This window comes from Dermacentor variabilis, chromosome 1 (assembly GCF_050947875.1).
Source record: "Dermacentor variabilis isolate Ectoservices chromosome 1, ASM5094787v1, whole genome shotgun sequence".
NCBI lineage: Eukaryota > Metazoa > Arthropoda > Arachnida > Ixodida > Ixodidae > Dermacentor > Dermacentor variabilis.
In genome coordinates this window covers 98,240,513-98,256,722 of record NC_134568.1, presented here as the reverse complement: position 1 = coordinate 98,256,722, position 16,210 = coordinate 98,240,513, and the positions used below count along the sequence as shown (strand labels likewise).

The window sequence follows — 16,210 nt, the reverse complement described above, 5'->3', positions numbered from 1 at the left end:
TGTGTGTGAATGAGCGTTTACAACTTGTGGGGAACACGATGATGCTGATAACATTCATGCATGAGAGTGCGGCGTGACACACACGGGACACACACACACAAAAGGTGTGGGAAGGCACCTTGGTCCCATTAGTCCATAACAATTTGTTGTATTCTAGACAGAGCACTGTGATACAACACAAGCTAAAAGCCACTGGTGTCTTTCTACAGAAGGGCACAGGTAAAGTGCTGTATGCATCACAAATGTGGGTGTGGTTTGCACAACACACCATTGTCATCTGAAGTTATTGTAGCATCTTGTGTTACAGAATAGCATGCTTAAAAATTGTGTGGCCAGCGACTCAGTCGCATCACCAATTAAAATGCCTTCATTATAACCAGCCATTCTTTATATCTGTTCATTACATAGAGGTTTGACTATAGTACAGAGCTGCAGTACCCTGTGCCCACCACTGGTACTCTGACCCTTTGAAGCAGTTAAAGGGGCCATGACACCAAATTTTTGAGCTTGGATTATGCAGTTAATGCTGAACTGTGTGCCTCCCACAGCAGACTGGAAACATTTTAAACACATTCTGTGCGGTATAAAATTTTTATTTGAATATTTTTTGTCCCAGTTGAACTGTAAAGCAGTCTGGCAATGCTTACTGGTGATGAAATGAAATCACAACCTCAGCAGTAGCTCTCCCTCAGTGTAACAGGAGCCAATCTCAAAAGGCCATGACTGTACTCCAAACACTGGAAGCAATTGGCAGAAGCCAGAAATGTCACGGTTGCCAGGCGTCATTTCATTTTCACCTGTGCGTTTATGCAGGTATTTGGTTTGTTCTGATTTTATCACGCAAGTGAAAGAATTGCATTGCTGAGCAAGATATCCATTGTGGTTTTGGACTTTTGGAATGGATGGCACATCCATACCCGCAAGCCATACCAAAATATTTTTGGTGGTCGCCTTGGGTAGGGGGGCTTCGAGGTGGCTATTTCGAATTCAAATTTAGAGCTAAAATGTGTGCTCAGTCCGGCTTACCTTTTTCTTTTTTAACCCCTTTAAATTTCCGAGCATACAAAAGGGCATTGCATCCTACCTACATGCCATTGCTTACTTTCTGAGTGAACCTGAATGCTTTGATAGCAGAAAGCAATGGAGTTATTATGCCAACAGCTGGATGTATAGGATGCATTCTGATGCATTTATATAACCTTCCTTGCTCATGTGACAGCTTTCTTGTTTTTATTTTGCTGCTGCAGCTGAAGGGCGAGGCTGAGGCATTTGCCATTGAGAGCAAGGCACGGGCTGAAGCAGAGCAGCTCATCAAGAAGGCAGATGCATTCCGAGAGTACAAGGAGGCTGCAATCCTCGACATGATGCTGGACACGCTGCCAAAGGTCAGTGCGGCAGTCATGCCATGAATTTCAGAAATGAATTTCAGTGGTAAAATTTTTTTACGATGCCAGTACTGCAGAGAATGCTTTTCTTTTTTTCCCTGTGTTGTCTCTTACAAAATATCTGGCTAAAATTTTGTGGTGGTCAAGGCCGTGGGTACATTTTGAATTCACCTGTCACACAGCCCATTGTGCGTCACCTGTTGTTGCAAAGTGCAGATTGAGCTTGCAAGCATGGCTCAGTTCATCAAAGCTGTCAATATAGGCTATGTTGCGTAAATTTAATTTGGAGCTTTGTCTGCACATGAGCTATGCTGTTGCGTCTCATAAGCAGACATAACTTAGTAGTTCGTTGTTGTTGCCAGCTGATCACCCCCAGATTCGAACACCACTTGATGCGCACAGTTGTCCCTTTAAGGCCTTTAAGGCGGAGGCAACACACCTCTTTGGCCTCTGCTTCAGATAGACGGTACCTCCAGACTGACCCACCTGGAGGAAACTGGCAGTCGTCTTTGCCTATCTTTCTCCTGAAATCTTCGTCTTTCTCTCTCACTTTTCGGCCTTTCCTGTCATCTTCTCTCTTCGATTTACCTTTCTCCTTGGCAGCAAGGGTTAACCCTGTATGGCTATCCAACTTTGAGTACCCCATATTTGGTTATAGTGATGGCGTACGACTGGCGTTATGCAGACTTGTATGCAGGCGTTGCTGCGTCCCATCGTTCTGCTCCATGGTGGGCAATCGGCACTGTTGCCGAATTTTTATGTTTTCATGGAAACTTCTTTTCCCCTGCTTTCTGATCACCCTCAGAAACGAGGGTACATCGAAGATGTCTTTGTTTTTTGGTAATCGTACACAGAACTTTCCCTGCTTTCACGTAATCCACTCTGACAAACCTGAAAAGACGGCAAGAATGATCTCGCCCTTCGTCGTTTTGAAATATGACAGTTTTCAGTCCCAGTTACAAAGCATCGAAAATGGCAAGTGGTGATCTTCTAGAGCTCCGTGATCAGAAACAATGTGAAAAACTGCCGAAACTTGTATCTTTTGGGTGTTCCAGTAACAGCGATCGCGCAGTGTACCATGAATACTTCCCGCGGCATTGTCTCCGATGCTGACATGTTAGAATTGTCTTAAGCCGAACTTCTAGAGGGTTGGAATGGGCAGAACTTGATCACTGTCAAAAGAATTAAAATGAGGCATGACAGAAAAGAAATTGATACCAAGCACATAATACTTGCGTTTGGCTCAAGCAACCTGCTTGACACTATCGGGACACGGTGTGTGAAAATCAGTCAGACCGTACATCCCAAATCCTCTACGATGCTTTAAGTGCCAGTGATTCGGCCGCAGTTCACAGAACTGCCAACGCAGTCAGACTTGTGCAAAATGCAGTGCTAACGAACATCTCCCTGAATCATGTCAAAACTCGCTCCACTGTGTGAACTATGAGGGGGAGCACGCCGCGTACTCGCGGTCCTGTCCATCGTGGAAGAAAGAAAAAGAAATAGTAACACTGAAAGTAAAAGAGAATACTATATCATTCAAGGAAGCACGCAGGCAGGTTTCATACCTGCCCAAGAAAAGCTTTGCCAATGTGGTGCATCAGGGGGCAGCGCCATGCCAGCCAGGCGGCTGTCCGACCCACACGCAGCGAGGCGGCAGTGATGCCGCCGCCCCCCCCCCCCCCCCTTGCGGCTGCAGCTAGCACTGCTCTATTGCCCCAGTAGAAGGGAAGGGACCATCAACCTCCAGGCCAGTGGCCTCAAGGGTCTTGTCTACCAAGATGAGGCCTTCACGTCAAACACAGCGCTCGCAAGAGCACGTGTCCAGCGCCTCTCCAGAGGCGATGGACACAACCACCAGCCACATGGCGCCACCAGCGCCTAAGGCGCGGTGAGATTCTCACGATCACTCCAAGAAAGACAAAGCCCGCATCATGGCGCCTGGAAAAGGCCCATGAGCTAATCTTCGTCTCTTAAACACGCAGCTTTTAACACACAAAACACTTTTATCATAATGGAGACAAATACTACAATGGAGTGGTAGAGGGCTCATTCATAACCTCGACGACATTATAGAATTATTACACGCACAATCCAAAGTTGCTGTTTATTCAAGAGACACTACTGAAACTTATGAACACAAATTTTCTTCGTAATCGCAGCATCTTCCGAAAAGACCGGACGAGGTTAACGCCTCCAGGGGTGTAGCCATAGTAGCAGATAAGTCTGTAGCTTGCCCATACGTCACCCTTCAGACGCCCCTTGAGGCAGTATCAATTCAGGCTCTTCTTTTTAAGATTGGTCACAGTATGTTCCCTCTATATACTCCCCAACCATCATCTAAAAAAAAAACACTTTTATAACCTCATTTATCAGCTTCCTTAACCTTACATCCTCGTGGGAGATTTTAACGCTCATAACGTGATATGGGGAGACTCACGATGTGACGCCAAAGGTCGACTCATTGAAAATTTCCTTTTAACCTCCGGTGCGGGCCTCTTAAATAAGAAAGAACCGACGTATTATAATCCATGTCAAAGCTGCCTTTGTAAGCTTTTTTTGAGAAAATGATCAATCGCCGTCTCGTACATTTCCTAGAGTCCATTTGAATGCTTGACCCATTTCAATGTGGCTTTAGGGAAGGGCGATCTACAACAGACCATCTCATACCCATCGAAGCAAACATTCGTGATGCTTTCATATAAACAGTCCTTCTTATCAGTGTTTCTTGACATTGAAAAGGCGTACGGTACAACCTGGCGGTTCGAAATCCTGCGTGACTTGTCGGCACTGGGCATCCGCGGCAATATGTTAAACATTACAGAAAGCTACCTACACGATTGTACATTTCAGGTGACAACAGGTAATGCACTGTCATGTAAATTCATACAAGAAACTGGGGTACCCCAGGGTGGCGTACACAGTTCCACGCTCTTTGTCGTTAAGATGAACACACCTTGTACATCATTACCACCAGCTATTTTTTATTCCGTCTACGTAGATGACATAGAAATAGGTTTCAAATCCTGCAACCTTACTGTGTGTGAGAGAGAGGTACAGCAGGGCCTAAACAAGGTGTCCAAATGGGCAGACAAAAATGAATTTAAGGTCCACCCCCACAAAAACTGCTTGTGTTCTCATTACAAGAAAGAGAGGCCTGGTTCCAGATCCTTTTGTAGAGTTATGTGGACAACCAATACCTGTTAACAAAGAGCACAAATTTCTAGGTGTTATACTTGACTCCAGGCTTATATTCATTCCACACATAAAATGTCTTAAAGCAAAATGTCTAAAAACAATGAACTTACTTAATCCTATCCCACACAACATGGGGTGGTGACAGGAAATGTTCATTGAATCTTTACAGGAGCCTAATTCGATCACAATTGGACTATGGTGCCGTGGTATATCACTCTGCCGCACCGAGCACGCTAAAGATGTTAAACTCTGTCCACCGTCTGGGTATCCACCTGGCCACTGGCGCATTTAGAACAAGCCTCGTCGAAAGTCTATACATAGTCGGATGAGTGGTCACTCCATTTTCAGAGAATATACATCAGCTTCACCTATTTTCTTAAAGTGCACTTTAATAAGGAGCATCCATGTTTCACAACCGTTAACGACTTGACGCGTGCTACAATTTTTCGTAATAGACCCTCTATGGCACTACCTTTCTCACTGCATGTGAGAGAACTTAGTGAAGAAATGGATGTCCCAATTCTCGAACGTCTCCTATTGCCTCCAGCTAAGCTATTACCACCCTGGGTGTGGCGGGTGATAGAATGTGACGTATCCTTTGTAGAGGTCACAAAGCCCCTGAGCTTGAAATCGCTATGCATTTCCGAGAACCTTAATCAAAGTACTCTTGTTTTGAATTCTACACCGATTCATCAGTCGCATGCTGGAGTGTCTTACATGGCTGCTCGTCTGTCTTTCCCTGAATCAGGCGTATTGAACCCCCATACAAGTATCTTTACTGCAGAAGCCTATGCGGTACTGTCTGCGGTTAAACACATTCAGAAATTAAGACTATTAAGAAAGCAATAATCTTCACGGGCTCGTTAAGTTTGGTAAAAACACTAATATCCTTAAGAAAACAAAAAATACTGCTTTTATTGAGCTTTACTCTTAATTGTGCAATATTTATTCATCTCGTAGACATGTGGCAATATGCTGGGTTCTTGGCCATAGATGCATAGAGGGTAATATGCTAACTGGCCAAATGGCCACATTAATTGCATTGCAAGCTATTAATCCTACCGCATCTATTCCTACCACAGATCTTCAGAGGAAGCTTTAGCTCGGACCCAACTCCGACACGGCCTATTCAAATCGTGTAAAATGCAAAAACGCTTTCCTGAGATAACCCCTGGACTGATTTCATTGAAGTTTGTTGTATTTGAGAGAGAAACTTAAATTCTAGTGACTGTTGGAAGCGGAATTTCGATTTAGGCTCTAAATTTTATGAAAAGGATTTTTAAAAAGTCGATAGTCTGAAAAAAATAGTCGCATGAAGTTTATAAATTATTAGATCTGCATCAAAAACAGATATTGCAGTTCTGTAAATGGCATCCATTAGATCATTCGCAGCGGACAAATTCAATATGTCAATTTATATCTTACATAAATTTGTTACGTTGTGTACAAGGGTTCTGCAAAAGCTGTATTTCTACATTACTCAATTTTTTTGGATTCATGTGTAACGCCAATTTTGTCCACTTTAGATGTACTATCAGTTCCAATTCACAGAATTGTGATGTTATATTTGCTTGCTGAGTTAGAGTTGTAAATGTCATAGTTTTGTTTTCTGAATTTTTGGTTTTAGTCAATTTTTTATAAAAAATTGGCAATATGAATTGAAAATTGGAAATCAACAGTCGCTAGATTTTAAGTTTTTGTTTTAAATGCAACAAAGCTTGTTATATTTGGTGCAGTGGTTGCCGAGAAGAATTAATTCTCCTTTTACATGTATTTAGATATTAGCACCCGAGCTAAAGCTTCCTGTTAAGCCTTTTTTGCAAACGAAGCTGCGCAGCCACTGGCAACGCTTGTGGGACATTGAAACAAATAATAAGCTCCACTTGATTAAGCCAAAGTTGGGTTCCTGGCCCTCCATTACAAAAATACGAAGAACTGATGTCCTATTCTATTGACTGAGAATAGGATACACATATGGTACTCAGTTTTCTGTTGACTGGCAATGAACCTCCAACCTGTGGTAGATGTGAGAGGCTGACCATCCTCCATGTCCTCATGGAGTGTCGGGAAGCCGAAAGAGAAAGAAGGAAACATTTTCCTCTAGCATACTGTTATTATCTCCCTTTCCATCCTAGTATGTTTCTTGGTGAAGAACCCCTTTTTACTACCAAAGCTGTCCTACGTTTCTTGAACGATGTGGTCTTGCATGTTAATAGCTCAATAGTTTCATAGCGCATCCTCTATCCGGAGGATGCAGCTGTGATAGTCGTCCTTGTATAGCACACGCCTTCAGGTCCTTGCGCTTCAAAGGCTGTGTTATGGCAGTAGTGCTTTTCGGAATATTTAGCCTGTGACCAATTTTAGCACATTGTAATTCTTTAACAATGTATCTTTCGCATCCTTGGCATGCTTCATAGTCATTGTCATAGTTTTATTACATGTATCTCTTACGCACTTTACAGCGACAGTCTTTTAGGCCCCTTTACAGCCCTGTCATATCCATTGCTCATAATTTATCGCTTCACTTTGAACTCATTGCCATTAGCCTGGCACTCCTTGGTCATACTTGGCCCTTGCACCACAAAACACTATATTCATCATCACACAGTTGTCGGTCCAGCCCGTGCGTGTGATCTCGTGCCTGGCCTCCGAAGTAGTCTATGGGTACAAACATATAGAGGGCAAGCTTCCTGCAATGTATTTCCACTTACCAACCCTACCTGCTAGGCCTAAACAGTGCTACCTCATCTGAAATTGGAGATCAAAGTTACAGCATGTTGCAGTTTCGCGTCGAGTTTATGGAATGCAGTGGTTATACAACACTCCTGAAGCCAAGGAATCGCCTCGACAACAAAACTGAGACTTTTTACAAGCGATAGCCCAAATAGCAACTTTGTTTACGGCCGTTATGTTTGTGACATTGGCATGCGGATCAATCTAAAAAATTGAGGGACACATCTGTGGCACCCAAAATTTCTGTTGCTGCTATGTATTGGCTCTATTGCATAGATGCTCGTGCCTCAGGGATATCAGACTAATCAAGTAGGTTATAAAGGGGAGGGGCCCTGAGCCAACTTTTATCGAGGTTGATGAATGCATTTGAAATTAAATTATAGTATTTCAGAAATACTTTGTTGCAAAAAGTTCAATGCATTCAGCACAAGTGGAGTTATTGGCAATCAAAGACACTGTTCACAGTGCTTCCACTCCTTCAATGATTTGCACTGCAAAAACTATAGCAGAGTGGGGTGTGCCCACAATGCTCCACCTACTGAACGTCACCATGGCATGCATTCTAAATTTAATTTTTGATGTTCACGTAAATGCCACTGTATTTCAGATTTTGGCGCTTACGACGTGCCAAATGTGGCTTTCCTCAGTGAGCCGCAGTGCGCTCATATGCTCACTCATACGCTCCTTTCTGGCTGTGCTACGTGGTGCAGAATGGCTTTGTCCTGCACCATCTTGACCAACACATAGTAGCCACTTCCAGTTTGCACATTTTGAAGCCCTTTACGTCTGCCAAGTCTGCCAAGGCATCTGACCAGGAGCGGCCAAGAGTGAGCGCACACTGGCAAGCGTGCGTGTGGTCTGTCCTTAAATTTTGTCATCAAGGCTAGCTAGCCGAAATTAACTAGCCCGATGGGTTCTTCAGGGCCCCTTTAAAAATCAGCTGGCAAGTGTCCTTAGCACTTGTGCATGCTTAATGCTAGGGGAAATTGTGCTTGTATTTGAGCTATTGCTTTTTAGAAGGCTAAACCCCATGCATGATGGGTGTATCTGTGGGCCTGGTTTCTGTGGTTTTCTTAATTGTGCATTCTGATTGCTTCCTCATTTTCTGTTGAACTGTGGCAGTGCTTTGTACAGAGCTTTTCAGTGTTCCTTTTAGGCACAAGTTGACAATGTTTGACTGCAAATGAGAGTATGGATACTTGATAGCTGAACTAAATGTCAAACCTCCCAATTGTTTTTGAATGCGGCGCTGGCAAAGGTAGTACTAGTGTTTGAAATCAGTCTGCTGGTTGTGGCATCCTTTTCAGTTCTCATTGCTGTGTGTCTTCTGTTGTGCTTTTTCATGGTATGGCTCATGATCGCAACCTTGCTGCTCATGTAGTAGCTGTGGTACCCATACTTTCACAATAATATCATTAAAGGGAAATCTTACGCTTCATTATTGCTGCAGTTTGGCACGGCTTCATTTAGAAAGCACAGGGCAGCTCTTTATTATTTGTAGTTGAATTGTATGCTAGCCTTACATTTCTTGATAGCAGTTGGGTGTCATGTTCAGAACTCAGTGTTACCCAATTACCAGCTCGGCAATAAACCTTCACACTTCAGCATCTGGGTTGCTTAGTAGGTATTTGGCCAGTAGCATTCGTCATAGGTAATCAATTTTAATGTTGTAAACAATTATTCGTCTAATTTTCTAACTGCAGTCACATGGTAGAAATTATGATAAACACCAGTTATTGTCATAAAGTAATTTATAATGATAAATTAACTTCAAAGAAACCACAGTATTATTCGAAGCCAGGCGGGTGATGTCTAGACAGGTCACAGGTCTATGTTGGCCAACACTTCTATGCTGGCTTAGCAGCCATATTGCGGCCCATACAAACATGAGTGTGACATGTGCCTCTAGTATTATTGGTATGAAACTGTGGTTTCATAGCAAACTAGTGAGCTTGTTTGTGCATTTCAAGAGTTGGAACCACCGCACATGTGAAAGCGGAATAAGGAAATGCTGTATTAAGTTATAGTATATGTTGGAGGAGGCGCCAGCTTTCATCAGACTACCCGCCATGATTGCTCAGTGGCTGTGGTGTTGGGCTGCTGAGCACAAGGTCACGGGATCGAATCCCAGCCACAGCGGCCGCATTTCGATGGGGGCGAAATGCCAAAAAACCCGTGCTTAGATTTAGGTGCACGTTAAAGAACCCCAGGTGGTCGAAATTTCCGCAGTCCTCCACTATGGCGTGCCTCATAATCAGAAAGTGGTTTTGGCACGTAAAACCCAATAATTTTTTTCTTCATCAAAGCTGCAGCACACACATGAACAAAAATTGCAGCCGCTCTACAAAAAAAATTCCCATGTGTGTGTAGTGTGGCTTTTATGTTAAGCAGAGTTCTATGAGCACCTGTATCGTTGTTTTTCAACTTAAGCACAACTCTGCCCAATAACTTCACTTAATCTCCAATGCTTTTGTGACAGGTGGCAGCAGAGGTTGCAGCGCCCATCTCCCAGTGCAAACGCATAGTTATGGTGTCCTCGGGTAAAGGCGAGGTTGGAGCAGGCAAGCTGACAGGCGAGGTGATTGACATCATAGCCAAGACAACCAGCATGGTTCACCAATTGACAGGGGTCAATGTGGGCTCGGTCTGTGGCAAGGACCGAAATATTTCATCTGCAGCTGCATGGGTGAGTCTCGCATCTCCATTTATGATTCTACCCTATATTTACCTATCATTTTGACAAATTTGTTTGCGTTAAAGAGGCCCCTGCTAACTTAGCCTGTTTGGTGCATATTATAGCTAAAGTAACAGCTCGTGGGAAAGGACAAATTGAAGGAACAGCACTTTGTCTGTTCCCTCGATTTATCCTGCCTATTTAGTAATATGAATGTGTAGGTGCGTTGACTGTGATGTATTTCTTTATCACCAAACCAAGGGACTGAAGAGGCACACAAGGTATATGTATACACTACAGGAAACTGTGATCGTCACCCCATTTTTTAACAGTACAGCATCCTAACTAGTTATCATACAGCCAGAGAAATCATGGATGCAGCAAAGCCATATTGTTTGAAGCATCTTTGGCTGTTGTTGCCTTATATCTCCTGCAAGAAAAAAACATCACTCATGGTTTGTTGAATGCAGTATGCCAACCATGTGCACATGCATGTTTGTTTTTCAGGTTTGGTGTTTTTCGGTTGCTTTTTGCTGATCATGACACACAGGGTTGTGTAAAGCCATGCAGTTCTATTTAAGTTCACATTATTTTTTAAATAACTGTTGGAAGTTGGTGCATATGCTTGTTTCTTTCAAGTCCCGTGTTCCTCATTTGGTGCTGAACAAAGAACTAGGCCTTCTGACGTTTCGAATACCAATTATTGCTCTCTGAAAGGCTCCTTGCATGGTTCAATGTTAAGATTGACAGTGAATATTGTGTCTGTGTAAATGAGGAATTCAACTTATAAATTCAGATTAGGAGCAGGCAATAAAATATTCTCCTTCCCCCTTTGATTTTTGTTTGGCCAGAGACAAAATAAGCTGCAAACTAATATTTATTTGTGATTAATCTTCCAAAACATATAACATGCATAGACAACAATATACAATACACAACTAGTGAGAAGGGGAACTGAAGGGCTTGATTTTTCTTAATCACAACCTTCATATGAAGCCAAGGGAAGCAAGGGGAAATTATTTCTTGTAATTGAAGTGCAGAAATAAGGTGAAGGGAAATGAAAGGGGACGAAAAAACAACTTGCCACTGTTGGGGTTAGAACCCACATCTTCCACATTGTGTGCCATGATGCTCTGCCAATTGAGCTACAGCAACAGTTGTTCCCATTCCACATTTTCGGGTATTTACCATACATACTCACATAGTGAACACATCTTTTTCCCTATGTACTGAAGCAAAGTTGGGGGTACGTTCATTATGCCGGGTAGATTTCATGGAGACATTTTCAAAACAGTAAAAATTGAAAAGTAAGACTGTAATGATTTGGAACATGCATAGGATAACTTTGCAGTAAAAATACATGTATACCATTTGCAAACCGTAACTTCACACTGCATCGGAACCACCAGACCTGCCGTTCAGGTCACTGACCGCTTTATCCACATCGTGGTTCCACCATAGAAGAAAGAACCAACGCGTCAGCCATGCTAAGTCGGTGCGGCTTAGGCCAATCGCACGTGGGGAAACCGAACGCTCACACCTACCAGCGATCTCTGATCGTGCCCGAGCTCGTCCTCACAGCCGCTTCCAGCCATCTGCCGTTATCACAAGCATCACGTTGAAGTGCGCCGAAGTGTTGAAGGACGCTGCTTGTGTGTCTTTCCTTGACCATCTTGCTCATTGGCAGGATGGTCGAGGTTTATGTCAAAATTTATCGGTGTTTGATCAGCGTTTCCTTTTCGGGAGCAGATAAACTGTATTCTCCACAGCAGGCGTATATTGCACACATCGAAACCCGGGTGTCACGATGTGCCCGGGCTCGTGAACGAGGATGGGGGCTCAAGGCACCCTTTATTAGAGTGACTTTCCACAGCGTTGTGGTGGTAAACAATGACTGACCATGAGCAGCTATGCTCGTCTGTGTTTATTTGGTGCGGTGACTAATGTCGGCTATCTAGTCTGTCGGGCCAACGAAGATTATGCCCGAGGAGGCATTGAATGCTTGTCACACTGCTTACCCCCAGTTCATTCAGTACAAACAAAATATGTCCAGACTCAGTGTAAAATAAGTTCACGCCTGGTCGAGGCTTGGTCGAGGCGCCAAGTCGACACCGCCTTTTATCCAGGCGAGTAACATTCCAGTGGCCGCCATGGTCGAGTACTTTGCCTCCATGGGCACCAGTGTTGACGGGCCGAGCAGGGCCAGGTGTGGCAAAGCCGGGTGCTGCCTGAGCCAGCCTCGCTCTGTCCGGAGGGTCTGCAGTGGCTGGCCTTGAGAGTGGCGGTGTACTTGACACCGGCCCAACAGGTGCCTCACAACTGGCAACGCTTGCCACCTCCGAGCTGGGTGGTGCTTTACTGGCAGCGACTAGTGTTGCCGTTGGTCCCTCTGTGGTCTAGACTTCTGAAGTGGCAGTCGAGGGTGCAAGCCAGATCCCGAGGCGAGGCCTAACATGGTCGGTGTGCCGGTGCCACGTGGTCTCATCCGACATGCGGACAAGCAGCGATGAGGTGCTGGCAGGAGATACCACCTGTCCGGCGGACCAGGGTGGGCCGGTACAGAAGTTCCTGGCGAAGACTGCAGCTCCCGACTCCGGCAAAGGCCCGGGATGGCACCTTCAGTCAGCAGCCAGCTTCTGCTCCAGCTGTTTCAGGAGCGCTGTGGATCGTGGTCCGGATGCAAGACATCCAAGGGTGTCTTGACCATGCGGCCCAGCAGGAGCTCACAGGGAACATGGCTAGTGACATCGTGGGACGGGGTCCGGTACTGGAGCAGTACCCGGGCAACCTGCATCCAGAAATCCCCAGCCTGGCTCTTGAGCTTGTCCTTGATGGTCTGCACCACCTGCTCAGCTGCACCGTATGAAGCAGGGAAGCGGAACAATCATGCGGCGGATTCCGATCTTCGTCAGCCAGGCCAGGTACTCTGTGCTGGCGAAAGCGGGACCATTGTCGGACACGATGATGTCCGGCAACCCCTGGGCAGCGAAGACCTGTCGCAGCGCCGCAATAGTCGCACTTGCTGATGGAGTGGTGACAGGTAGAACTTCCACCATCTTCGAAAAGGCATCCACGATCACCAGGAATTAATGGCCCTTCAAGGGCCCCCCAAAATCCACATGCAGCCGGGACCAGGGTCTCTGTGGGAACAGCCAGGGGGTGATCTCCACATGACGTGAGGCCTCTGATGCTTCTGGCAGACTTGGCAGCTCTGCTCCATGTGAGCGATGTCCTGGTCCAGGCCACCATTTTGGTCTTTTTCACACTGAGCTGACCCGCGTGTAGCAACTGCACGGCCCTGGACCGGAGACTTTGTGGGATCACCACCCTGGAATCCCACAGTAGGGAGCCCTGCTGCAGGCTAAGCTCAGCGGCCTTGTGGCTGTAGGCCCAGCATAACACTCGAGGTGACGCCTGCACAGGAACCGCCTTGTCAGGCCCCAGCAGCCCCAACAACGGCTTGTGGTCCATGAACGCCTCGCATTTCCGGCCCCGCAAGTACTGGTGAAAGCGCTCGACCACGAGCATGAGGGCCAGGCATTCCTTGTCCAGCTGGCTGTAACGTAGCTCTGCAGCATCAAGCCGGCTAGAAGCAAACGACACAGGGCATTCCTGGCCATCCTTGTCCCGGTGCCCAGAAAAGCTCCCGCACCACACAGAGACGCATCTACGGTCAGGACAGGCTTGGCCGGATTGAAGTGTACCAGCACTGGAGCCTTGGTGATTAGCTTCTTGCTGCACTGGAAGGCCACGTCCTGCTCCTTCTTCCAGACCCACTGCTCCCCATCTCCAAGCAGAAGATAGAGTGGCTGTAGATGTGCCGACAGGTTCAGCAGGGAACTCCTGTACAAGTCGACGAGGCCAAGATAGCTCTGAAGCTCCTTGTTGTGGGGCTTAGGCACCTTGAGTGGGAGCTCAAGGTACCTCCCGCATCGACATTGTGGGAGGCTGGGGCCAGGCCTGCCTGGGAAATGACATGTCCTAGGTACTGAACAATGGGGGGGTGGGGGTAGGGGCAGGAAAACGCACTTTTCCAGCTTGAGCTTGAGACCGGCGTCCTTCAGTCGTGCCAGGACGTTGTGCAATTTCTGCAGGTGGTCCCCATCATCGGTGCTGGTAACCAAGATGTCATCCAAGTACACCACATGCCTCATGCACCTGAAGAGGTTGTCCATCTCCCTCTGAAGAATGGCTGGGGCTGACCACGCCAAACGGTAAGCGCATGTACTGGAAGAGCCCCAAACTTGTAGATATTGTGACATACTTCCGGGAGGCATCCTGAAGCACCAGCTGCTGATAAGCATCTCTGAGGTCGAGCTTCGTGAACTTCTGTCCCCCGGACAACACTGACCAGAGATCTTCAATCCGAGGCGGCAGGTACTTCTCGACGGTAGCGACGGGGTTGATGGTAACCTTGAAATACCTGCAGATCCTGACACTGCCGTCTTGCTTGAGGGCTGGTATGATGGGAGCGGCCCATTAAATGTCTTGACGGGCACCAGGATGCCCTCTCGCTGTAACCATTGCAGCTCCTGGATGACCCCGTCCTTCAGGGCGAATGGCAGTGGGTGAGGCTTGAAAAAACAAGGCCGGGCTCCTTCAGGTACATACATGCCAGTCGCCGTGCCGGCGAACGTGCCCACCCCCGGCTTGAACGGGGGCTTGAAATCAGTCAGGAGGCTTGGGACTCCTTTCACCACATGCAAGACTGCTTCCTGGTACTCCAGCAGGTGAACGCCTAGTGCGTGAGTCCAGTTTCGGCCCAGCAGTGTCGGCGACGACCCTTTGGTTAAGTAAAGGGGAAGGATTGCCTCCCTGTCGCCAAAGCGAACGCTGGCCTGAGCCTGACCCTGGACCTGGGAGAGCTGTCCGGAGTAGCTGCTCAGCATGACACCTGAAGCCTCGACGGACACTCCGCGGAAAGTACGCTTGAACAGTTTCCCGGCCATGACCGACACGCTGGCCCTTGTGTCTAGCTTCCATGGAAGTGGGGTGCCCGGAGACTTTGACAATCAGCACGTATGCTGGCACAGATGACGGAACAAAGCCTGTGTGCCACGTGTCGAAAATCGGTGGGTCCTCCGCCACGACGTGGAACCTGGCCGCAGAGGAACTCGAGCCTGCTGCTGCATGTTCCTGCCGTGTACCGCTGCGACGACTAACCTTCCAGTTGAGTGACAGCACCCTCCATTAGAGATGCTTGACAGTGTGGGGGTGGTGAATGATGACTGACCACAAGCAGCTGTGCACGTCGGTGTTCATTTGGTGTGGTGACCAATGTTGCCCATCGAGCCTGTTGTGCCAATGAAGATTATGCCCGAGGGGGTGTGACATGCTTGTCACACAAAGCAGGCAGAAATTCAAGCCACAGACACGCGAATTCGACACTACGCCCAACTATGGTCACTGTGCTGATCAAGTGCTAGCAACCACTTCTTCACTTACTCCCATGCGCTGCGCCCGGCCACCGCACGCTCTCCTATTATGTCAGCTTAAAGTATGTAAACTGCGTATGTTGCAGAGAGCCAGTTGTGTTTTTTTCTATCTCGAATCTGCAAGTTGCCCTTGCGCCAGCACTGGCAGGAAGGACGCATTAGCCGTTAAGTGTGCTTGCTCTAAGCACATGTGCAAGAGTCAGATCGTAGTGTCTCCGAAAAACTACAGCATGGCCGTTCGATTGTGGAACTGTGCAGTAGCAAAGTTGGGGGCACGTTCATTACGTGAGTAAATACATTATGTATGTGAAGTTCAGTGTTTGACTGAAGCCCGTCTGGTCGGGATGAAACATGGTTAAAAGGTAAACAAAAGCCCGGGGCACTTCGCCGACCAAATAAAGATTTAAAAGAAAAGAAGACGTTTCAGCTCCCACACGGGAGCCTTGTTCACAGGTAAAAAAACCTGTGAACAAGGCTCCCGTGTGGGAGCCGAAACATCTTCTTTTCTTTTAAATCTTTATTTGGTCGGCGAAGTGCCCCAAGTTTTTGTTTACCTTTTAACCACATTATGTGTGTGTACAAGACCTGGCCCCAGTTAGCCAGCCCCATTCATGACAGCAGATGTGGCACAGCCGTTTTAACCGCTGGTGTCACGCTTTCCTCGGCTTCATTATGTGTTGTTTTCATGTGGTTGACACAACTAGGCAATTTCCTGCAAGGAAATACAAGGCATGTGTATGGCACCACTCTGGCCCTGAGAAGGTAACACACAGCACTACAGACAG

The 16,210-nt window shown here is 46.7% G+C and overlaps 1 protein-coding gene across 1 annotated transcript in view; it reads left to right on the top strand.

Moving 5' to 3' along the window:
• Flo1 (flotillin-1) overlaps positions 1-16,210 on the top strand; it is a 103,113-nt gene that overhangs the window by 73,056 nt on the left and 13,847 nt on the right. Inside the window, exons 9-10 of the mRNA XM_075691215.1 lie at positions 1,248-1,385; positions 9,796-10,002. Of these exons, the coding sequence (XP_075547330.1) occupies positions 1,248-1,385; positions 9,796-10,002 (345 nt within the window). The remainder of the gene's footprint in view (positions 1-1,247; positions 1,386-9,795; positions 10,003-16,210) is intronic.